Consider the following 23277-nt stretch of genomic DNA (forward strand, 5'->3'; position numbering starts at 1 on the left):
TAGCACCTTAAAGACTAACAAAAATATTTTCTAAGCTCATACCCTGCCCGAAAATATTTTTGTTAGTCTTTTAAGGTGCTACTGGACTCTTGCTCTTTTCTAGGTAATTAAATAGTGGAACTTGTTGCCAGCAGATGTAGTGATGGCCATGAACACAGAGAACTCTAAAAGGGGATTAGATAGTTTCATGGAGAATAGGTCCATCAGTGGCTATTAGCCATGGGGACCCAACAGAACCTCCACATTCAGAGGCAGTCACCCACCTTGGGCTCCTGCTCTTCTCAATCCTACCGCTAAACACAGTGAGCTTGGGTCTTCAGATGAGCTAGAACTAGCCACAGTGAGGAAAGGGAACTTCCACGTTCAGAGGCAGTCAACCTCTGTACACCAATGCCAGGAGGCAGCATCAGGTGAAGGCCTCGGCCTCTCTGCCCTGCTGTTGGCCAGGGAAACTGGTTGGCTGCTGCGTGGGACAGGACGCTGGGCTGGATGGAGCCTCCCTGGTCTGATCCAGCAGGGCTCTTCTTGGGTTCTGATGAAGCCTCGGCCAATCTGCCCTGTTGCTGGACCTCCAGAGGAACCGGCCGGGCACTGTGAGAGACGGGATGCTGGGCTGGATGGAGCCTCCCTGGTCTGATCCAGCAGGTTCTGATGCTAACGTCCTACAAATGGAAATCAGGCCTATTCCTAAAACCACACACCCGAGCAACGGGGTGCCTCTTGGCTTGCTTTCCCTTTCCGTCAAGCCAACCATCTCATCTGTGAGTCGCCAGATCGCAGGTCTCTTCTCCCCTTTGCTTAGCGGGGCTTGTGTGTGTGTGTTAAGTGCCGTCAAGTCGTCAAGTTGCTTCCGACTCATGGCGACCCTATGAATGAAAGTCCTCCAAAATGTCCTATCTTTGACAGCCTTGCTCAGATCTTGCAAATTGAAGGCTGTGGCTTCCTTTATTGAGTCAATCCATCTCTTGTTGGGTCTTCCTCTTTTCCTGCTGCCCTCAGCTTTTCCTAGCATGACTGTCTTTTCCAGTGACTGTTGTCGTCTCATGACGTGACCAAAATACGACAGCCTCAGTTTAGTCATTTTAGCTTCTAGGGTCAGCTTCTAGGGCTTAGAGCCACAGAATCATCAGAACTGGACCACCAGGGCCCTCTCGTCCAACCCCCTGCGCAATGCAGGACATGCCAGACTGCTTCCCCCCCCCCACACACACACCCACGCACATCCACCCAGTGACCCCTCCATACTCTTCCTCCCGGTCTGGTGTGGGGATGGAAAGCGCCGGCGCCGCGGGGCAGAGCCCTGCCTCCTGGGCCTCCCGCTCACCAAAGGAGCCCGCTGGCCTTCGGGGCCCCGCTGGCGCCCTTGTCTCTTGGGGTCCTCGAAGACCCCCGCTCCGCCTCGGCCAAACGGCGGAGGAGGAGGGACGGAGGGAGGGCGGCCGGGTCCCGGGGGCGGGGGCCGGGGCTGGGCGGTCTCCCGCCCCCGGGGCGTCGCGGCGGCCCCTCCTCCGGCCCCCGCCCCTCTTCCCGGGCCTGGCGCGGCGGCCGCAGAGGCGCTCCGGCCCCTCCTCGCCGCTGGCCGCCCCTGTCCGGCGCGCCGCAGCCCGCTGGGTCGCGCGGCGGGGGCCGGGCGGCCGGGCACGGGCACGGGCAGCCCTCGGGGCCGGGCAGGAGCGGCGCCCGGCTGGGGCGGCGGCGCTGCTGAGCGGCAGGGGCGGCGGGCGATGGCTTGCGGCGGGGCGGCTCTTGCTGCGGCCGTCCCGGCGCCGCCGCCGTGGTACCACAAGGACCTGAGCCGGGCGGCGGCCGAGGAGCTGCTGGCCCGGGCCGGACGCGACGGCAGCTTCCTGGTGCGCGACAGCGAGAGCGTGGCCGGAGCCTTCGCCCTCTGCCTCCTGTGAGTCCACTCGCCCACCCACCCACCGACCCACCGGGGGCGCGGCGCGACGGGGCGGGCGGGCGGGCGGTCCGCGCTCCCCCTTCCCGGGGCGCGGCGCGGCCGGAAAGCCTCCGCTTGGCCGAGGCGGGGCACAAGGGTCCGGCATCCCCCCCCCCAATAAAAAAAAAGGGCTCCATCGTTTTCCGGAGCGCTCCGGGCGCCCCTCGAGCCGCAGGAGGGGGGAGGCTCCAGCCCCGCGCCTCGGCGGTGGCCCCGCGCGGCTCCGGGCAGGGGTCCAACGCCCCCCCCCGAGGGGCCGGGGCTGGGTGGGCGAGCCTGGGCTGGGCAGGCGGAAGGGGCCGCGTTCCATCCCCCGCGGCGTCTCCAGGGCGAGCGGGGGGCGGGAACACACCTCCGCCGGAGACCCTGCGGAGCCGCTGCTGGTCCTAGGAGACCCCCCTGGCCCCCATGGACCCGGGGTCAGATTCAGTGGAAGGCAAGGAGAAGGGGCCGGGCGTCTGCTTGGCCTGCAGAAGGTCCCCGGTTCGATCCCCAGGGGCGTCCCCAGTTAAAGGGACCAGGTAAGAGGGGATGGGAAAGACCCCTGCCTGGGACCCTGGAGAGCCGCTGCCAGTCTGAGTCGACAATGCTGACTTGGATGGACCAAGGGTCTGATTCAGTATCAGGCAGCTCCATGTGTTCTGGCCTCTCCCCGCTGAACAGAAGGGCCCGCCGGGTGCCCCCCAAGGGGACCGGTCCAGCGGCAGCCAAATACCAAACGTTGAAAGGGAACATTGATTTCTTTTATTTTGGATGTTTCTGTGCCGCCTCTTCAGAGTTCTGCTCCGGGCAGCTTACCATTATTATTATTTTTCAATTTCTTTACTTTATTTCGACCCCACCTTTCTCCCCAACGGGGACACCAAAACGGCTTGCCTTGTTCTCTTCGGTTCCATTTTATCCTTGCAACACCCCTGTGAGGCGGGTTAGGCTGAGAGTGTGCAACTGGCCCACGGTCACCCAGTGGCAGAGGGCGGATCTGAATCCAAGCCTCCCAGATCCTTGTCTGGCACTTTGACCACTACAACACGCTGGACGTCACAACGTTAAAATAGAAGCTGTTGGGCAAAAGCAGGATAAACAGAAGGCGGCTGCTAGATTGATTTGAGGCCGTGTGATGGAGTCCTGGGTGCGGATTTGGACAAACTGGGTGGGAATCTCTATCCTGCCCAGAAGCTCACCAGCTTTCTCTGCTAGAGAGGAGAAAGGGGGATCTTCCGGTAGCTGCCAACCTCTTGTACGAAGGAGACAAGTGAAAGACTCAATAACATTAGCTTCCCTGTGGCACTCATGCGCCCAGTGATACAAGCGGGTGCCCCCCCCCCCCCACAACCACTCACTGCCTCAGCCCTTTTAATCTGATGAATGGGTATATAGTGAAGTCTCCCTTGGAAATAATTTGACCTTAAGGTTACATCAGGGATAACTTGGAGAGTAATGTCCGAGAGCATCTGTATTGTCATAGAACATAAGAAAGACCATGCTGGATCAGACCCAGGTCCATCAAGTCCAGCAGTCTGTTCACACAGGGGCCAACCAGGTGCCTCTGGGAAGCCCCCAAACAAGACGACTGCAGCAGCACCATCCTGCCTGTGTTCCTTTACAGCACCGAATATAATAGGCCTGCTCCTCTGATCCTGGAGAGAATAGGTATGCATCATGACTAGTATCCATGTTGAATAGTAGCCATGGCTAGCCCTCTCCTCCATGTACATGCCCTCTTAAAGCCTTCCAAGTTGGCAGCCATCCCCATATCCTGGGGCAGGGAGTTCCACAATTTAACTATGCGTTGTGTGAAGAAATACTTCCTTTCATCTGTTTTGAATCTCTCACCCTCCAGCTTCAGCAGATGACCCCGCGTTCTGGCATTATGAGAGAGGGAGCAAAGCTTCTCCCTGCCCACTCTCTCCTTACCATGCATGATTTTATAGACCTCTATCATGTCTCCCCTTAACCGCCTTCTTTCCAAGCTAAATAGCCATAAGTGTTTTAACCGTTCCTCATAGGGCAGTTGTCATCAGGAAAGTGAATAAAAACTCAGGGTTCAGGGAAAAGCACAGGAGGATGGTCAGCGTGGGCTGAAGTATTTTAATCATGAAAGTGCCTTCCCCCCTGCGTGAAGCTCAGCTGTTCCCTTGGAAGGCTGGGTTCCTGCTAACTTTGGTGCTGGCAGTGCGGTAGGCAGAAGGTGTGACATATGTTCCTGCCGGGGAGTTAAGAAAACAGGGACAGGCCCCTTTGACTGCCCTATCAATCAAAGAAGCTCCGTTCGGTGAGCACAGCAGAGAGGGCCTTTTTGGGGGCAGCCCCATTCTTATGGAACAGCCTCCCCAGGGAGGTGTGCCTGGTCCCCTCACTTCTGATTTTTAGGAGGCAGCCAAAGATGGCTTTATTAAGGACTGCATTTGATTAAAGCAATCGTAAATTGTAATTTTAAATTTTTGGTTTATATATTTCGATGTATTTCATTAGAGGGGGGGCATCTTGGCCATCTTCTGGGCATGGAGTAGGGGGTGTGGGGGGGAGGTAGTTGTGAATTTCCTGCATTGTGCAGGGGGTTGGACTAGATGTCCCTGGTGGTCCCTTCCAACTCTATGATTCTATGATAGTCTGTTGTATATATTTTGCTTATATTGTCAGCCCCCTTGAGCCCCATAAGTTAGAAAGACAGCTAATAAATGTTTTAAATAAATAAAAAACAAAATAAATAAGTTGCAAAGGGGAGGCAGGGGTCCAGGCCGCTGCTGGCTCTGCAGCTCATTTTTCCGCTGTAAAGAGTCCAAGAATGAAGGGAGTGGGAGCAAACACGCCCCCCAAAAAGTTGTGGGCAGGTGACTTGAACATATTAATTGCAGGTATTTTGCGTGATCTTGAAATGGCCCAGCGAGGAAGCCGAGCCAGACCTTCATTCGCTTGGGGATTGTTGGCTTTTCTGGCGGGGCTGGAGCATAGTGGCCAAGGGCCGTCTCCTATTTTACAGCATCCTGAGACGCTGGGTTCAGATCAGCTCCGCTGTCGCAGCTTTCCCCAAGAGAACGGGGAAAGGGGAAGTGCCAAGAGTTCTTGAGCAGAGGTTGCTTGTGCTCCCTGACGGAATTCCCAGGAGTCTTTTGAGGGCGGCCATGATGGTCACCTTGTTGGGGGGGGGGTGGAGGTGTTGGGGGGGGAGGTCTGGGGATGGTGCAGGGACGCTGGAGTGGAGTTTGCTGGCCTGCCCTTGGGCAAGTCCGCTTTCTTGCCCCCTCAGATCTTGTGGCAACAAAAAATTGGCATGGGTGATAAAGTACTCCAGGTGTGGCATGTTTTGTGTGTGTGTGGGGGGGGCATCTTCTCAGTGCCCATTTTTGATGAGAGTTTTTTTTTAACAGCCACCTTAAACGGCAGACCTTCAGAAGAGCAAAACTCCTTAGCAGACTTTCAGATGTTTCCTGTGCCAGGGCTCCTTGGCCTAGAGATATTAGCCTTGTTCAGGATGCGTGGCGTGCCAGGTTTACATCTTGGCGAAGACTTGCGGAAGGCCATTGGGTGGTGATTTCTGATTTTTTGAAGGCCGGGCATCTTGGCCTGTGGAGGTTCCAGAAAAGCATGAAAAGCCCTGTGTTAAGTTTGCTTCACAGAATGGCCCTGGGGAGATTGGGAAGGGGGGGAGGCACTTTGAGAAAGGCCCAGAGCTCGTGCTCTGTGTACTTGGGGAAGGGTCTTCCCCCCCCGCCCCTCAGATCCTGTCCTGGGCATCTTCAGTTACAAAACAGGTCTCAGCTTAAGCAGGCCAAGGAAAAACCTTCCTCTGCCTGCGACTCCAGAGAACCACTGAAAAGGGGCCTGGTCCAATATAAGTCAGCTTCATGTGTGCCTTCCCCCCCCCCCAACCATTCTGAATGGAAAGCGTGCTCGGAGGCCCCCACTGAGTCTCCCACAGCTGTCCTCTTCCAGAGGGCTGTGGGTGTCCCCGTCCCAGCTGCTAATGCCCACGGTATGTAAAATTGCTAAGGAATTGTAATAGTTGGGAGTGGGATGGGATTGGCTGGTCAGAGAGAAGCGCCGGAGAATTGGGGAGCGGGTAGACCTGGGCTTTGGTCACATTAAGAGAAGACAAGAGTCACTAGAAAAGACCGTCATGCTAGGAAAAGTTGAAGGCAGCAGGAAAAGAGGGAGACCCAACATGAGACGGATGGACTCCGTCAAGGAAACCACAGACCTCAGTTTGCAAAACCCAGGCAGGGCTGTAAAATGATAGGACGTTTCGGAGGACATTAATTCATAGGGTTGCCATAAGCCGGAAGCGACACACACACACGCACGCCTAAACACAGTGTTTGAAGGAGCGGGGCATCCTGGGAGCTCCTTCTCTCTTGAGCGGCATTTACTGTGCTGATCTCCCCTCCCCTGATTTCCCCATTGTTCTGGCTCCGGGTGCTTCATGTGGCTGCTTCACAGCTCTGTGGTTCTCACCTGTTGCCCGGCAGTGCCAGTAACAGCTGGTAGATGGGAGGGGGTGGCCTTTCTTTCCTTGTGACTCGGCAGGCTGGCTTGTGTGGGAGGCGCCCGGCCCCTAAAGCAACACAGAGGGTCTGAGAGAGTCAACCAGGGGGGCTGTAATGGACACACGAAGCTGCCTTCTATGCTGAATCAGACCCTTGGTCCACCAAAGCCTGTATTGTCTACTCAGGCCGGCAGCAGCTCTCCAGGGTCTCAGGCAGGGGTCTTTCACATCACCTGCTTGCCTGGTTCCTTTAACTGGAGATGCTGAGGATTGAACCTGGGACCTTCTGCATGCCAAGCAGATGCTCTGCCACTGAGCCAGGGCCCCTCCCCAAACCCAGTTCTCCAGATTAGAGTAGACAGCTCCAAACCACCGCTCTTAACCACTACACCACTCTGGCTCTCCAAATGAAGCTGCCTTGTACTGAACCAGACCCCCTTGGTCCATCAAAGTCTGTATTGTCTACTCAGACTGGCAGCGGCTCTCCAGGGTCTCAGGCAGGGGTCTTTCACATCACCTACTGCCTGGACCTTTTAACTGGAGATGCTGGGGATTGAACCTGGGACCTTCTGCACACCAAGCAGATAGATACTTGTTGTCTGAACGGGCTCCCTGTTCAGTGATGGGTGGGGGGCACCATCTCTGGAATCCTTTTTGGGGGGGTGTTCTGCAACACTGTCTTATTGCAAGGGCTTTTAATGGGATGTAGACTCTGCAGCCCCTTTTAGGTGGAGTGAGGTTATTTGGGGTTTTGTTTTTGGACTGTGACTTGTAAGCTGCTGTGAGGCACAAGGAAGGTGGGTTACAAACATTTTATTAAAGAAATAAGATGTCTGGTGTGTGGAGGGCCTCGTCCTCCATACAGGAAATGTGTCTGCGGGCCCAGCCCGCTGTGGGCTATGCAAAGGAGACATTCAGAACAGGGAGGCTGCAGTGGATTTGCATAAAGGAATGTATGTTGGCCATGCTTAAATGCGCAAGTATGGTAACAAAGGTCAGCAAGCCGCTGCTTTCCTCCCACCTGCCCCTGTCCTCCCCTTTTCATTCCCACATTGATGCCCCTGCCCACTTCTAGGCTCAGCCATGGTACAGCCGTGGCTAAGTGGTGGAGCATCAGCTTGGCATGCAGAAGGTCCCAGGTTCAATCCCCAGCATCTCCAGTTAAAGGACCAGGCAGCAGATAGTTTGAAAGGCCTCTCTAGTTCAGTGGAAGAGCCTGTGTATGGCATGCAGAAAGTCCCAGGTTCAACCCTGGGCATCTCAGGCTAAAAGGATCAGGTAACCGGTAATTTGTCTGAGACCCTGGAGAGCTGCTGCCAGTGAGCAGACAATACTGACCTTGATGAACTGATGGTCTGATTCAGTAGAAGGCAGCTTCCTGTGTGTTTGAGGAGGGGCTCAGTGGTAGAGTATCTGCTTGGCAGGCAGAAGGTTCTAGGTTCAGTCCCTGGTGTGTCTAGTTGGAAGGACCAGACAGCAGCTGATGTGAGAGACCTTTGCCTGAGACCTTGGAGCTGCTGCCAGTCAGAATAGGCAATACTGACCTTGACGTACTGATGGTCCGATTCAATATAAGGCAGCTTCATGTGTTCAAAACATTTTAGGAGAGGGATTGTGACTTAGTGGAAGAGTCTCTGCTTTGCATGCAGAAGGTCCTGGGTTCAATCCTCAGCATCTTTAGTTAAAATGACCAGGTAGCAGGTGATGTGAAAGATCTTCCTTGGCCTGAGACCCTGAAAAGTGGCTGCCAGTCTGAGTAGGCAATATTGACCTCGATGGACCGATGGTCCGATGCAATGTCAGGCAGTTTCCTGTGTGTTCATTGCATTGCCGAGTTTCGCTGTGATTTTCAGTCCCAGGAACTCTAAGTTAAAAAGGCAGCAGAAGTCCCTGTCGGAGGTATGGGAGCTCTGCTGGTCCCTCTGCTCACCCACAGGCAGAGTCAACCGGCCGCCAGCCGCATCTTCTGAGCCTGTACCAAGCAGGTCAAGGGGCTGCCACTTTCCCAAATGTTCCTGGTGGGGAGGGGGTCTCCATAGTCAAAGAACCAGGTGGGCACCTGGCTGGCCACTGTGTGAACAGGCTGCTGGACTCGATGAGCCTTGGCCTGATCCAGCAGGGCTTTTCTTACGTTCTTATGTGGTGATGGCTGCCAACTAGGAAGGCTTTAAGAGGGGAGTGGACATGTTCATGGCTACTAGTCAAAATGGATACTAGTCATTCTGCATACCTATTCTCTCTAGTATCAGAGGAGCAGGCCTACTATATGAGGTGCTGTGGAACACAGGCAGGATGGTGCTGCTGCAGTCGTCTTGCTTGTGGGCTTCCTAGAGGCACCTGGTTGGCCACTGTGTGTGAACAGACTGCTGGACTTGATGGGCCTGGGTCTGATCCAGCAGGGCTTTTCTTATGTTCTTATGTAAGCATTTAGTAGTCTAACTACCATGGCTGGAAATGGCAGCATTTGCCAACAAGAATATTTGGATTGCAGCAAAGGTGGAGCCGGTGCTTTGCAAGTAGATGGTCCTGGGTTCCGTTCCTGGAATCTTCAACTGAAAAGGATCCTGGGTAGAAGGTCTGGCCGGGGTGTGTGTGTGTCACTCATTGTGCCAACATCTTTATTCTGCACTAATCTTTGCTAAAGCCCCATTAAGCTAAGAGCAGCTCTCTAGTTAATCAATACTTCTTGGCCCTGATTTCCACTAAATTGCAGGTGCGTAGAGCAGAACAGTGTAACCCAAGTGAAACAGAGGCCGGGGCCAAATCAGGTGTGTTCCACATTCAGGGCTCTCTGTGATTTTTTTAAAAAAGTTAATTCTCAGGGGCACTCCTGCGAGCGTCTGGTTCGATCTTCAGTGTGGGTTGGAAAGGGGGGGGCTGTATTTGAATCCTTACTAGGCTGTTCGGCTCTTTGAGTGGCCTTTGGAAGGAAGGAGCATATTACTAAATTTCTTTGGGAATGTTGGGGGTGGGGAGAAATGATGATTTAGATTCTCAGTTGTAGCATTCAATATGTCTTGGGCTACTCCTAGAATGGCCTTTGGCAACTCTCTCACCCTTTCAGCCTAGTCTACCTCACAGGGTTGTTGTGAGGATAAAATGGAGGTTACCCTCGTGTAGCAAATGTTGGTAGGAACAATTTGTGTGTTTGCTGCCCAGTGCTTAATTTGGGTCTGTGCTTAGCCCAAATGCCTATTTGTAGTATCAGAATGCAGGTCTGAAATATGTCCATAGAGATCCTGTGAACACGTGCAGAATGTATTTCTCTCACCGTTGAGGAGCTACATGCTAGCTACCCCCATCTTGGATTAGTAAGTAAGTGGAGCGTCTACCCTTTGCAGGGGGTTGGACTAGATGACCTTGGTGGTCCAACTCTGTGATTCTATAATACCCCCAAAATGGGACTTAATACATTAATTTCTATTGATGCTAAACAAGATCAATCAGCCTATATATTTTTAAGACTCCTTTTGGGAACCCCCACCCCCGTGTAACTCCCCGCTACCAGAAACCGGGCAGCTTTTGGTGGTGCATGGAAAATCTTTAGGAGTGTGGATTTCCAGCACTGCTTTGTTTTATGGTTTCATTTTTAACAGGATGTTTAATAGTTGTGCTTTCAGCATGAAATTCATGAGCAGGCTGCACCTTGAACTCGGTGCAGTGTAAAGAAAGAGCTCATGGGTTTTTAAATTTTTGTTTTGTTGTTGCATGTCAAGTCACAGCTGACTTATGGCCACCTCGTAGGGTTTTCAAGGCAAGAGGTTTCCAGAGGGGGTTTGCCATTGCCTGACCATGCATAGTGACCCTGGACTTCCTCGGGGATCTCCCATCCAAGTACTAACCAGGGTCAACCCTGCTTGGCTTCCATGATCTGATGAGATTGGGCTGGTTTAGGCCATGCAGGTCAGGGCAAGAGACAGACAGAGGTGGTGTGTCATTGCCTGTTTCTGCCTAGCAACCCTGGGCTTCCTTGGTGGTCTCTCATCCAAGGACTGACCAGAGCTGACCCTACTTAGCTTCAGAGTTCTGAAGAGATTGGGCTATTCTGGGCCATCCCGGTCATGGTGGTTAGAAGAAGCGTTTGTCCTGGGTGATGAAGGACCCAAAATTGGAACATCTGCCGCCCCCATTCCTTGTGGCCTTGGGCAAGTTCCACGCAGCCTAGCCGACTTCTCAGTGTTGTTATGGGGATGCAACTGAAATGGATGGTTCACATTTAAACAAAAGGACTCATATTGCTTGTGTGCAAAATGTTAAGGGCGGTCGAGGGGCGTTGCGCAATGTGGGCTGTTTGGAAAGCTGCATAGAGCAGCAGAGAACCAGGCAGGGTGTAGAGAGGCTGTGGGAGGGCGATGTGTGGGACGGCTTCCATGCCCAGTTCCAGGATGTGAAGCAATGGAGGGGCCGTGGCACAGTGGCGAAGCCTCTGCTTGGCATGTAGAAGGTCTTAGGTTCAATCCCCAGCATCTCCAGTTAAAAGGACCAGGCAAGTAGGCGATGTGAAAGACCTCTGCTTGAGGCCCTGGAGAGTCACTGCCAGTCTGAGTAGGCAATACTGATTCAGGATAAGGCAGCTTCGTGTGTGTGCTGCCAACCCCTTCAAGGAGGAACCTGGGCCAGCCACACAGAGCCTGCAGATCTTGGGCCAACGTGCTAACAGGGCTCCACTCTCAGTGGGAAATGGGAGACCAGCCCAGTTGTGCAGGGTCCCCAACCTTTTTGAGCCTGCGGGCACATTTGGAATTCTGACATGGCATGGCGGGAACAGCGACAAAATGGCTGCTGCAGGAGGCGGAGCCAGCCACAAAATGATGGCCACGCCTTAACTGTGGTAATACAGTGCAGATCCTTGTGCTGCGGTGGCAGCTGCTGCCAAAGCAACATTTTTCAAAATCTGCACAGCCAATCAAATCTCCAATAGTCAATCAAAAGCCTTGCTGGGCAAAAGCCCTGCCCACTTCCTAAAAACACTTGGTGGGTGCCAGAAAAGATGTCAGCAGGTGCCACGGTGCCCACTGGCACCACTGTGGGACCCCTGTGGTAATGGGCTCCCTGCCAGGCCTTATGCCTCAGCAGTTGCCTGCTGATGCCAGCGGCTGCTGCTGTTGAGGCTGGCGGGGCGAGGCCAGGCTTCTGATGTGGGGCTGCCCCCATGGCAATGCTGGCCAACTGATCGCTAGATTGGGCAGTGCTTGCAGGGGGTGCCTGCTGGGATTCTCAATCTTCTTGGTGTCTCTGTAGGGTTTATGAGCCAGTCTTTTTCTGATCTATGCCATGCCCAGCACACCCCAGGTTATTTAAGCAAGACTGTTTTCTCAGCTCATCGTTTGGCTTGAACCATAATGAGGTCAAAGTCCAAGTTGAATATAAAATAGGTCCCAGCTTGGCTTTGGCTGATAAAGCTGTCTTCTGTGTGCTTCCATAGGCCAGAGGTGACAATTCCTGAAGAAAGATTCTGGTGCCTAGGTAGGGATCTAGGGGCAGGGTCTCTCTGCATTTTCACCTAAAGTGTATACCTCTTTTTTTAAAAAGCCCCAAATGCATGAGCAAGAAACAAAGAACTACCTTGCAAGTTGTCTATGTCACAGTTGGCCTGAAAGCCCAAACGCTCCCTGTTTGTGAACACATGAAGCTGCCTTCTACTGAATCAGCCCCTTGGACCATCAGGGTCAGTATTGTCTACTCAGACTGGCAGCGGCTCTCCAAGGTCTCAGGCGAAGGTCTTTCACAACACCTTCTTGCCTAGTCCCTTTAACTGGAGATGCGGGGGACTGAACCCGGGACCTTCTGCATGCCAAGCAGATGCTCTACCACTGAGCCACGGCCCCTCCCCTAATGTTTTCCACCATTTGGCGGTCCTGTCCTGTAGCCATTTGGGGCAACTGTCACATTATGGGATGGTCACAAACTTTCTAACTGTGCGCTCGTAGGGGAAGGCTCACCCAACAGTTCTGCTTCTGCGGGGGAAGTGGGTAGTACGGGTATAATTTCTGCGACTCTGCAGTCACCTTCTAATGAACCCAATGCTGTCTCCTTAGTGTGTGTGTGTGTTTGTGGGAGGGACACAGAATAGCTGGTAAAGAGGGTTGTTTAAGGCCACCTTGTGAGATTAAGGGAAAAGTAAGATTTGAACCACATTGGATGGGCCAGGTTGCCCGATCTCGTCAGGTCTTGGAAGCTAAGCAGGGTGGGACGTGGTTCATACTTGGAAGGGGGACCACCAAAGAAGGCCAGGGTGTCTACGCAGAGGCAGGCCATGGCAAATCACCTCTTGCCTTGGAAACTATACGGGGTTGGCGTAAATTGGCTGTGACCTGCCAGCACTTTACACTCACAAGATTCCAAGCACCTCCTTTGTAGCTAACGGCAAGTAGCAACCTGACCCATAATATCTGGTAAACTCTCTTTCGTACTGATGGAATGCTGATTTAAGAGCAGAGGTATTTCCCCCTGTTTCGTCCGCATTTACTGGACGGTCGCAGTGTCTAATCTGTTCATGGCAGTGACGTTCAGACACAGTGGAGGGGAGTTCCACTGGATTCCTGGCTGCCTCCGTGAGCATGCTTTCCTGTGGGGAGCTGCTGCTTCTGTTCATTTCCTCCCCTCTTGTGCTTTCTTCGGAAGGATTCTTCATGCATCTGGAATGTCGTCTCTGTTGCTTCTGGGGAGAAGGCGCTTAATCACTCCACTTGCAATAATTAGGTTAGTTGGGTCAAGACACCTCCAGACTTCCGGGCTCGCCTCCTTTTCTGAGGTTTCCGGGCCTTTGGTATTCCTCAAGGCAGGGGATGGTAGGAAACCCCCCCCCCAGGGGCAACTGTAGATCTCTGAGCCAAACTCAGGGAAAGCCGGGTTCAGGGGTGGAGGAGAATGCTGGGTTGCGCGTTCCAGCTCATGAACTCCATACAAGAAGATCAGAGTCCGCCACTCAAAGCCACTTTTCTTAACCACTACATTACGCTGGCTCAGCAATGGAATTCTGACACCGTGTGGTGGGCGCACACAGTGGTGAGGGAAGCACTCTGTACACTCTCAGACGAGCTCTTGTTCCCCTTAAAATAAAGATGTTTATAGCTAGCCAGCCTTCTGCTGCTAGCAACCTTTTTCTTCATAAGCTTATGTGTCCTGTGAGAATGGCCCCCAGTGCCCCCCCCAGGTTCTCCTGACACCTGCTCTATTCATTTAGTCACTAGGCCATTTTTTTTTAATCCAGGTTTTTAACTGGGGTTTTGACTGTAATGTGGTTCTAGACCAAAGACTGTTAGGAGGGTCACTCAGGCTAATAAGTGTTCTTTGCTGTGGGGTTTTGGCTAGTTTTTTAGCCCTTTTCTTCATCTCAATTTATCTTCCTTTATGCCTATACCTCTCAAGCAGATCTCTAAAGAGGCAGCATATACTTTTTTGAAATGAATAATACATGCAGCAAAGCAGGCTCTAGTCCACAAATGCTTCTTGTAGAATTTTTAAAAAAGAACTGTTTGTAGTCCTTACGATGCCACAAGATTCCTGGTTTTGCTGCAAGCAGCTATTGTGGGAATGCATTGCCCTCTCTCTTCTGCGTCCTTGGCTGGCCTTTGGCAAGAAAATACTTTTGAATTGGATTTAAAGGGTGTGAGGTCACCTCGATCCTGCAAGAACACCTCCCTGTTCCAACCCTGCGGGTCACTTGATTCCCCCACCCCGCCCTGTGTTCTTGTGTGCGCCCAGGGAAACCGTCCCTGCAAACGTTTCAGTTCCCAGGATTTAAGAGGCAGATCGGGAGTTGTGTTGGAGAGAAGCTGGTAATTTGGGGCTTTCTTAGGCAGCCAGCATCTTCCTTGCCGCCTTCTTTGGAGCACTCAAGGAATTGTCCTGGCAGAATATCTCGTGGGGTGGGGACTTTTTGTTGCCTTGTCTGGAGCTCAACGTGAGCCCCCCAACTGTCTCTGGGGCCAGGCCTGGCAGAGAAAGTGGAGGGTCACATTGATGAGAGTCCATTTGGTGTTCTCTTGGTAGCATTGTGGGATGCACATTTTACAGAAAAGCATCTAGAGCAGTGGTTCCCAAAGTGGGCAGTATCATCCCCTGGGGAGGCGGTGGGATTACCTAGGGGGGCACTAAGGGGGCAGCAGGGGGGCGCTAGAGGGCAGCAGGGGGCAGCAGGGGCGCTAGAGGTGAGCCCCTTCAACCATGTTGTTCACTAATTTACAATAGATCAAACTATGGCACCGTGCTGGCAAACTTGGTGGAAACTATCAGAATTTCCCCCCCACACTTTGAAGAGCTTGGTACCATTGGATCAAGTTCATCAGTTTTGTTGAATACATTTCAACTAAAAAGTTTTAATTTGATTTTGAATAGATGTGCAATTAATCGTTACTGTTTTGAAATTTTATTGTTACTATCTTCTTTAGTGTGTCATGCAAACCCCTATTTTTAATAATGCTTTTTATAGGATAGGGTAGGGGGCGCTGGGGTTGAGTTTGTGGAACCAAGGGGGCAGTGGCCTGAAAGGTTTGGGAACCAGCCACTGATCTAGAGCAAAACTCCCATCATTCGTTGAAGAGTGGATGTTTCTCGCCTGCAAAGTTCAGGAGCTGGGTAGGGTTGCCAACTCCTGGAGATTTGCAGGTGGAGCCTGGGAGAATGGGGCTTTGGCAGGGGAGAGGGACCTAGGTAGGGTGTAACACCACCCAGTCCACCATCCAAAGCAGCCGTTTGCTCTAGGAGGAGCAGAAAAAATATTTTAAATAAAAAAATAACAATTAAGCCATTTATGAAGTCTGGAGATCTGTGGTAATTCCAGGCAATCTCCAGCCCCCAGCTTGATGTTGGCAGCACTAGCGTGGGGGGCTTGGCTAGAATGTCTGCTGTGCCTCTCCCTAAAAACAGTGTGTGTGTGTGTGTGTGAGGTTTTTAAGCAGCGCCAGCTGTGGATTTCTTGCCAAAGTCCAAGCCTTAAAACAGCCCAAGGCAGTTTTTGTTGAAGGCATCCATTTAGTGGTAGCTGATAAATATGGCTTTATTTTAGCAGTAGTTTATTCATAGACATAGCTTTGTGTCTTATGCCTTTTCAGTATGCCTTTTAAAAAAACCATTCAAAACTGGCCATATTATATACCTGCTCTCTGGACAGGGCCAGGCAAACTAGGACTTCTCACATGTAAACACCCTGAACATAGACGGCCTAGGATAGCCCAATCCCTTTAGAGCTCAGAAGCTAGGTATAGAATCATAGAGTTGGAAGGGACCACCAGGGTCATCTAGTCCAACCCCCTGCACAATGCAGGAAATTCACAACTACCTCCCCCATACATCCCCAGTGCCCAGAAGATGGCCAAGGTGCCCTCCCTCTCATCATCTGCCCAAGGTCACAGAATCAGCATTGCTGACAGATGGCCATCTAGCCTCTGCTTAAAATCCTCCAGGGAAGGAGAGCCCACCACCTCCCGAGGAAGCCTCTGATCCACTGAGGAACCGCTCTAACTGTTAGAAAATTCTTCCTAATGTCTAGACGGAAACTCTTTTGATTTAATTTCAACCCGTTGGTTCTGGTCTGACCTTCTTGGGCAACAGAAAACAACTCAGAGCCATCCTCTATATGACAGCCCCTCAAGTACTTGAACATGGTCAGCCCTGGTTAGTACTTGGATGGGAGACCACCAAGGAAGTCCAGGGTTGCCACACAGAGTCAGGCAGTGGCACAACCACCTCTGTTTGTTTCCTGCCCTGAGCTGAATGGCTCACACTGGCCTGATCTAACCAGATCTCAGAAGCTAAGCAGAGTTGACCCTGGATAGTACTTGGATGGGAGACCACCAAGGAAGTCTGCAGAGGAAGACCATGGCAAACGTCCTCTGAATATCTCTTGTCTTGAAAACCCATTAGGGGTTGCCATAAGTCAGCTGCAACTTGACAACACTTCCCACCTCCAAACACTCATGGAACCTTATAACCTCTACCTGTTTGCTCCTGGTAAAATTGGAGGGTCTGATTAAGAGGAGGAGGCTTATGAGTGGACAGGGAGAAGCTTTTCTCCCTCTCTCATAATATTTGAACGCGAGGTCATCAGCCGAAGCTGGAGGGTGAGAGATTCAAAACAGATAAAAGGAAGTATTTATTTGCACAACACATAGTTGAATTGTGGAACTCCCTGCCCCAGGATGTGGGGATGGCTGCCAACTTGGAAGGCTTTAAGAGGGGAGTGGACATGTTCATGGAGGAGAGGGCTATCCGTGGCTACTAGTCAAAATAGATACTAGTCATGATGTATACCTATTCTCTCCAGGATCAGAGGAGCATGCCTATTATCTTAGGTGCTGTGGAACCCAGGCAGGATGCTGCTGATGCCGTTTTCTTGTTTGGGGGCTTCCTAGAGGCACCTGGTTGGCCACTGTGTGAACAGACTGCTGGACTTGATGGACCTTATGGACCTTGGTCTGATCCAGCATGGGGCCTTTCTTATGTTCTTATGGAGGATGGGGCTATCCATGGCTACTAGTAAAAATGGACATTAGTCATGATTCACACCTATTCTCTCCAGGATCAGAGGAGCATGCCTGTTATATCAGGTGCTGTGGAACACAGGCAGGACAATGCTGCTGCAGTTGTCTTGTCTGTGGGCTTCCTGGAGGCACCTGGTTGGCCATTGTGTGAACAGACTGCTGGACTCGATGGACCTTGGTCTGATCCAGCATGGCCTTTCTTATGTTCTTATGATTCTTTCATGTAAAATTAACCTAATGGAAAGATCAGGTTGTAACCACATAAAAACTCTAGGGCAGGGCTGTCAAACATACGACCCAGGGGCCAGATGGGCCCCTTGAGAGCTATTATCTGGCCCGTGAGCCAGCCAAGTCAGCCACCCCCCCCCCAGTCCCGATCTGCAGCAGGGTCACCAGACGAGGCATCCCCCCCCCATCTGGGCTGGCAAGGCACAGCCCATCCTAAAGAAGTGAACAAATGAGTTTGACACCTCTGCTCTAGGGCATAAGTCCCTTTAAAAATAACACCTTGTGTTTGTCAGGGGTAAGATAGGTGAAGGAACGTGATTTTCAGAATTGGAATGGAAGGCATTCTCCACGGTCACACTCAAAAAGAATGGCATTTAGAGTATGAAGCAGTAAGAATGACCCACCCACAGCAGAGCCCCTTCCGTGTTTCTGCATGAGTCGCTGTTCTGAGCGTGACTCATACTGAAGCACAGCTAGCACCTTCTGAAGGTGCTTAACCCTGTTAGCTTTCTGGATCAGGACCGATCGCGCCCACTGTGGAGACTGCAAGGAGGTAAAGCTGGAGCAGGAATCATGCAGAGTTGCAACAAGCAGCCACTTCTGTGGGTGGGGGAGACTTATTTTCTCTGTACTGCACAGTAACCATTCTCTTGGGGCCCACAGTTTTGGGAATGACTGACTCAGTGGGACTTCAGTCTGAGTCAACACGCGTAGGATATTGCCGCATGTAATGTTGTTATTGAGGCACAAATGATACAGATTATTTTTCGACTCCTGGGCCAGGAAACGCAGCCTTCAGCCAGCGAATGTGACTTTTGCTGGCCTGTTCATTTTGCAACGGGGGTGGCGGGGGGACATAGCTGTGGTTTTGTATTTTTTCTATGTCTTCTATTTCTAGGAAAGCTAACAGCACATTTGTGGGGGCCAGGGAGGGCGGTGTGGAAAGGATGCCTCGGGCAGCAGCTCTGCAGAAGGAATCCCTTCGTACTTTCAACTGTGTTTTAAAAAAGCACACATACAATTTTTTTTTACATGCAAAAATGCCAGGAGCTGCTTCTCGCTTCTGGGCTGGGTGCATGGCCCTTCCTCCTCCTCAGTCCCTGGGTGTTGCAAGGACATCCCAGTAGCTGCGAGGGCATGAGCAGTTTCCCTCTTGTTTTGCCAACACGGATGAGTTCCACCCTCTGCCCTCGGAGTCATGGAAGACGTGCCCGTGTGGTGCCCGGGAGCCTTTGTCCTGCTAGGAGAACGGGCTGTTTTTGAGCGGCAGGGTTTGTGCCCACGCCTCCCGCAGAGGGGACCGCGGCTGCCTCTTTGGCAGCTCTGCAGAACCTCATGGCAAGGGTGGGGGGCGGGGGAGAGCAGGATTTGTGCTTCTTCCAGCCCCCTTCCAGTTTTCTCGCTCTTCTCCTTGAACTGCCCCAGCCCCACTTGTGTAGTCGGGGACTGTCTATTAGTTTGTGAAGACCATTTCTTTCCCATTTTCTTCCTCCTCCAAAATAATAATATTTGTTCAGAGCTGCTCACAGCAGAATAAAGCACAGTTAAATAATTGAAACTACAGTTATACTCCAAACGGAACACAAATGAACACACACAAAGCTGCCTTCTACTGAATCGGGCCCTCGGTCCATCAAGGTCAGTCTTGTCTACTCAGACTGGCAGCGGCTCTCCGGGGTCTCAGGCACAGAGGTCTTTCACATCACCTACTGACTATTTCAAGAAAACAGCTGGCAATAAAAACCAGTTTGAAAAGCATGGGAAGCAAAGATCCACCCAACTAAATGCCTGACGGTTAGAGGTCTTTTCCTGACTCTAAAGACAGGTGAAGGGGGAGCCACGAAAAAATGGGTTTGGTTTAGGTCTTGTAGGTTTGCCAACCTCCAGGTAGTAGCTGGAGATCTCCTGCTATTACAACTGATCTCCAGGCGATAGAGATCAGTTGTTCCCTTGGAGAAAATGGTCACTTTGGACTTTTTGGCACTGAAGTCCCTCCCCTCCCCAAACCCCGCCCTCCTCAGGCTCCACCCCAGAAACTTCCCACCGGTGGCGAAGAGGGACCTGGCAACCCTAAGGTCTTGTCACTACCTCTGAGAAGACTGTGTTCCTATTTACCACCTGCCTTGCTCCTGAAGGTGAAGGGACCCAGAAAAGATTTCATGGGAATGTTGATTTTTGAGCAGGTGTCTCCAACATGGCACCTGCTGACCCTTTACCTGTTGCCTACCAAGCCTTTTTAGAAAGTAGGAGGGACCAGGTGGGGCTTTTGCCCAGCAGGGCTTCTCTTTGGCCAGCGGAGATTTGATTGGCTGTGGTGACGCGTTTGGAAGGTGGTTTTAGTCTATCAACCTGTGTCACTTGCCACTGTGCTTTCTTTTAATACAATTTTTTAATGTTTTTAATATAGATATCAGTGCCTTAAAATAAATATATTTCTGTACATAATTGAGTCTTTTCCCACCCAACCTTGGGGTACCTTGCTTGCACTGCAGGCATAAACTTTCTTTGTCTTAAGGCAACCCTTCGAGAGCAAGACTTTGGAGGATTATCTCTTGTAGGGCTTTGAGAGGGGAGTGGACATGTTCATGGAGGAGAGTGTTGAGGAACACAGGCGGGATGGTGCTGCTGCAGTCGTCTTGTTTGTGGGCTTCCTGGAAGCACCTGGTTGGCCACTGTGTGAACAGACTGCTGGACTTGATGGGCCTTGGTCTGGTCCAGCAGGGCCTTTCTTATGTTCTTATGTAGGAATTACATTTACGGCTTTCAACTTTGGAAAGGGGCTGTGGCTCAGAGGTAGAGCATCTGCTTGTGAAGCGGGTCGTGCTGTTCAGATGACAGGCTCTTAGAATGTATCACTTACTGAGAAGTGAAGTTACCTTATTCAGCCAGTCATCGAGTAAGCAGGACTCAACAACTTTACCTACTTTTAAAAAGCAAGTCTTTTTATTGATATACTTCTAGTAAAATATGTGTAAATGCAGATTATCAAGTCTTTAACACTTCTATAAAAACTCTTGTCAAAGTACAATGTATGTATTTACAATGTATGGAGTAAAAGCAAGCAAGTCTTACATACTATTCAGCTTCAAAATCCAACTTCTAAAATATAACAGTCAAATTATTCTGATTCAGTTCAAAGTATCTAATTCATAAAGTCTAGAATAATGTATTTAAGCCATACATACCAGTCAGCCTTTTCTTGAGAGCCTTTGGAAGGTTCTGATTCTCTGGGCTTACTGTAGCTGTATTTATACTGTTTCAGGCTCATTAAGAGTGTTAATTTTACCATCAGGAGGGATATTTTTCTCCCCACTTTCAGATAACATGAGCAGTGCAATAATGTCTTAGTTGCAGCTGTTCAGGTTATTAGCTTCTCCCCATGACCAAATATGGGCTTCCTTTCCTTTCAGTCTATTTTGCTTAAAGTATAAACAATCATTTCTGAGCTTCATGATCGCTCCATATACTCAAATTTCATACCATTCTCATCGTCAGTACAATACGCATTAAATGAGACTATTTAGAAATCTATAATACCATATATAACTATATAAATCATAAAACACAATTATTGCTTACATTGTAACATTTAACCATCTGGTCAGTAGGAAACATTATAGCCTTCAGCAAGATTATACAATATAGCCCTCAGAAAGATTATACAAAGCAAGAAGCTTAATGCACTTATAGCTTTATGTAGAATAGCAGGGCTTTCTGCTCTTGAGATATGAGCAGCTGACAGCTGGCAGCTGACTCAGAAAGGGTAATTTCAGATACACCTTTCTTGGCAGATAGTGAAGGGTGACTCTGTTCTTCTCCCTTCAAGGACAAGACCAGGGTAAGATAGTTAGCTCTTGAAAGAATTCAGACCTTGAGAGAATTCAGCCAGCCTGTTCTAAGGACATTTGCATTTTGCAAGCTGTTGCCAGGCTTTTCATTACACAAACCTCTGCAGTTTGTGGTTCAGTTTTATATGTTGTGTTCAAGCTCTACATGGAATTAATTCTGCACATGTACACAAAATACCATAATTATGTCAGAGACCGTGACACTTGGCATACAGAAGGTCCCAGGTTCAATCACTGGCATCTCCAGTTGAAAGGACCAGGCAGTAGGCAATGTGAAAGACCCCTGCCTGAGACCCTGGAGAGCTGCTGCCAGTCAGAGTAGACAATACTGATCTTGATGGACCGAGGGTCTGATTCATTAGAAGGCAGCTTCATGTGTTTATTCGGATCTGGTGGACATATTAACCCTTGAACTGGATAAGGGGAGGCAACTATTCCGAATGAGCTATCCTGATTGAACTCTTTCGCGTGCACCTAGAGATGTGAAGGTGTTTGTTTGGAAAGGAAGGAGGCTGCCTCTTCCGCATTTAATTAATCTGGAGGGCAAAGGCGTGTGCTCCTGCGGAAGGGATCTGAAGGCGATGGAGTGCCAAATCCTTCCAGGGAAGGAGGAATGAGCTGCTGTCTAAATATGACGTTTTTGTGCTCTTAGTTCCAGGAGAAAATCAGCACTTAAAGGCCAGCGGGAACATGCCCCGTTTTCATTCCAGATGTAGTTTCTCTGCCAGGAGATTTTGAATCTTCAAAGCAGCTGGAACATTATTTTAGGATCTGCCATAGATAAGGTGCTGGCTATTGGAGGCTTGTTTCTCTCCACAACTGCAGCTGAACAAATTCTCAGCTAGGAGAGTAAGAAAAGTGCATTAGACTGTATTCAGGGAAATATCTGGGGGGCATAGTGGAGGAGGGTGTCATGATCAGGGGACATGAATGGATCTGGTTCTGCCTGTGCATTTGCTGATAGGGAGCAGGATTAGTTTCTGGAAAAATAGTCCCATGATGGCATGCATGTGCTTTAGTGCTGAGATCCCTGCATCCTGTGGCAGTGAGTTCCATAGGTAAACAGTGCTTCATTTTAAGAAACGCTTCCGTTGAATTCATCACAGGCGGGAAGCACATGGAAATTACAGTCATAACTTCAAATGCTGCATGGTGATCTTGGAGGGAAGCGGCGAGATCGATGAACTGATGAACTGATACAGCCCGAAATACTGGCTCGCTGGAGGCAGGCAGACCAAACGGGGGATAAAAATTGGTGTGCCAAATTTTTAATAAAGATAGGATATCTGCTCCCCCCCCCAACTTTCCCTGAAATCAGCCTGGGGGTGCTGAGCTGAGGTCATTGCTTTCCAGGAGACCTGCGGACTGTGAACACATGAAGAAGACATGAAGCTGCCTTCTAGACCCCCCTCGGTCCATCAAAGTCAGTAATGTCTGCTCATTCCGGCAGTGGCTCTCCAGGGTCTCAGGCAGGGGTCTTTCACATCACCCACTTGCCTGGTCCCTTTAACTGGAGAGGCCGGGGATTGAAGCTGGGACCTTCTGCACGCCAAGCAGGAGCTCCACCACTGAGCCACGGCCCCTTCCCCGTGGGGGCATACGTTTAAGGAGACCAAGCAGCTTATGGGATTCTGGAGGGTGGGGGTGCGAGGAATGCACCCCCAGCCCCACTTTCATGCGGTATGGGGGTGGGGGGAGCAGAACTCTCCCCTCCTGGCCCCAAGGGCCACTCTGACTTGAGGTTGGAAGGAGCTGCTTCCTCTTCGCACCCGGCTGCAGAGGTTCAGGCGGAGGTGAGCAGGAAGCTGCTGTCTCCCGCTATGGGGGGAGGGGAGGCCTCTCTGTCCTCCCCACCCCCACCCCCCTGGGCCTGGGTGCTTCCTTGCAGCCCCCCCCCCCATAATGTGCCTGCATCACTGCCCCTGGCGCCCCCATTTGCGCAGAGCGGCTGTGGGATCCAGTCTGGCCGGCTGCCGGCCTGCCAAGACAGGAGGTTCCAGCTCCGGGTTCCCGGTGGCCTCAAGACAGGCCTGGCCCCCTCCCCCTCTAGCGCCAGCTGGCTGTTGGCATCCTTCTGACTGGGTGCCAGCCACTGAGTCACTGGCAGAGCCCGGCTGACTGTGCAGAGGGAGTGTGTGTGTGTGTGTGTGTGTGTTTGCGCGCACTCCCGCCTCCCAGGCAGATGGGAAAACAAACCAGCCCTCTGGACTATAAATAACTTGCCAAGAGGAAGAAAGATGAGCTGGGTGGGCGCCCTGCAGAGGTGCTGGTGCGGGTTAACCCTTTGAGGGAGGG

General features: G+C 51.3%; 1 protein-coding gene across 1 annotated transcript in view; it reads left to right on the forward strand.

Annotated features, from left to right (window-relative positions):
* Window positions 1–605: 605 nt before the first annotated feature.
* Window positions 606–23277, forward strand: part of INPPL1 (inositol polyphosphate phosphatase like 1) — a 74111-nt gene continuing 51439 nt past the window's right edge. The window contains exons 1-2 of the mRNA XM_056858809.1: window positions 606–761; window positions 1386–1897. Of these exons, the coding sequence (XP_056714787.1) occupies window positions 606–761; window positions 1386–1897 (668 nt within the window). The remainder of the gene's footprint in view (window positions 762–1385; window positions 1898–23277) is intronic.

The sequence above is a fragment of the Euleptes europaea genome, chromosome 12 (assembly GCF_029931775.1).
Source record: "Euleptes europaea isolate rEulEur1 chromosome 12, rEulEur1.hap1, whole genome shotgun sequence".
Lineage (NCBI taxonomy): Eukaryota > Metazoa > Chordata > Lepidosauria > Squamata > Sphaerodactylidae > Euleptes > Euleptes europaea.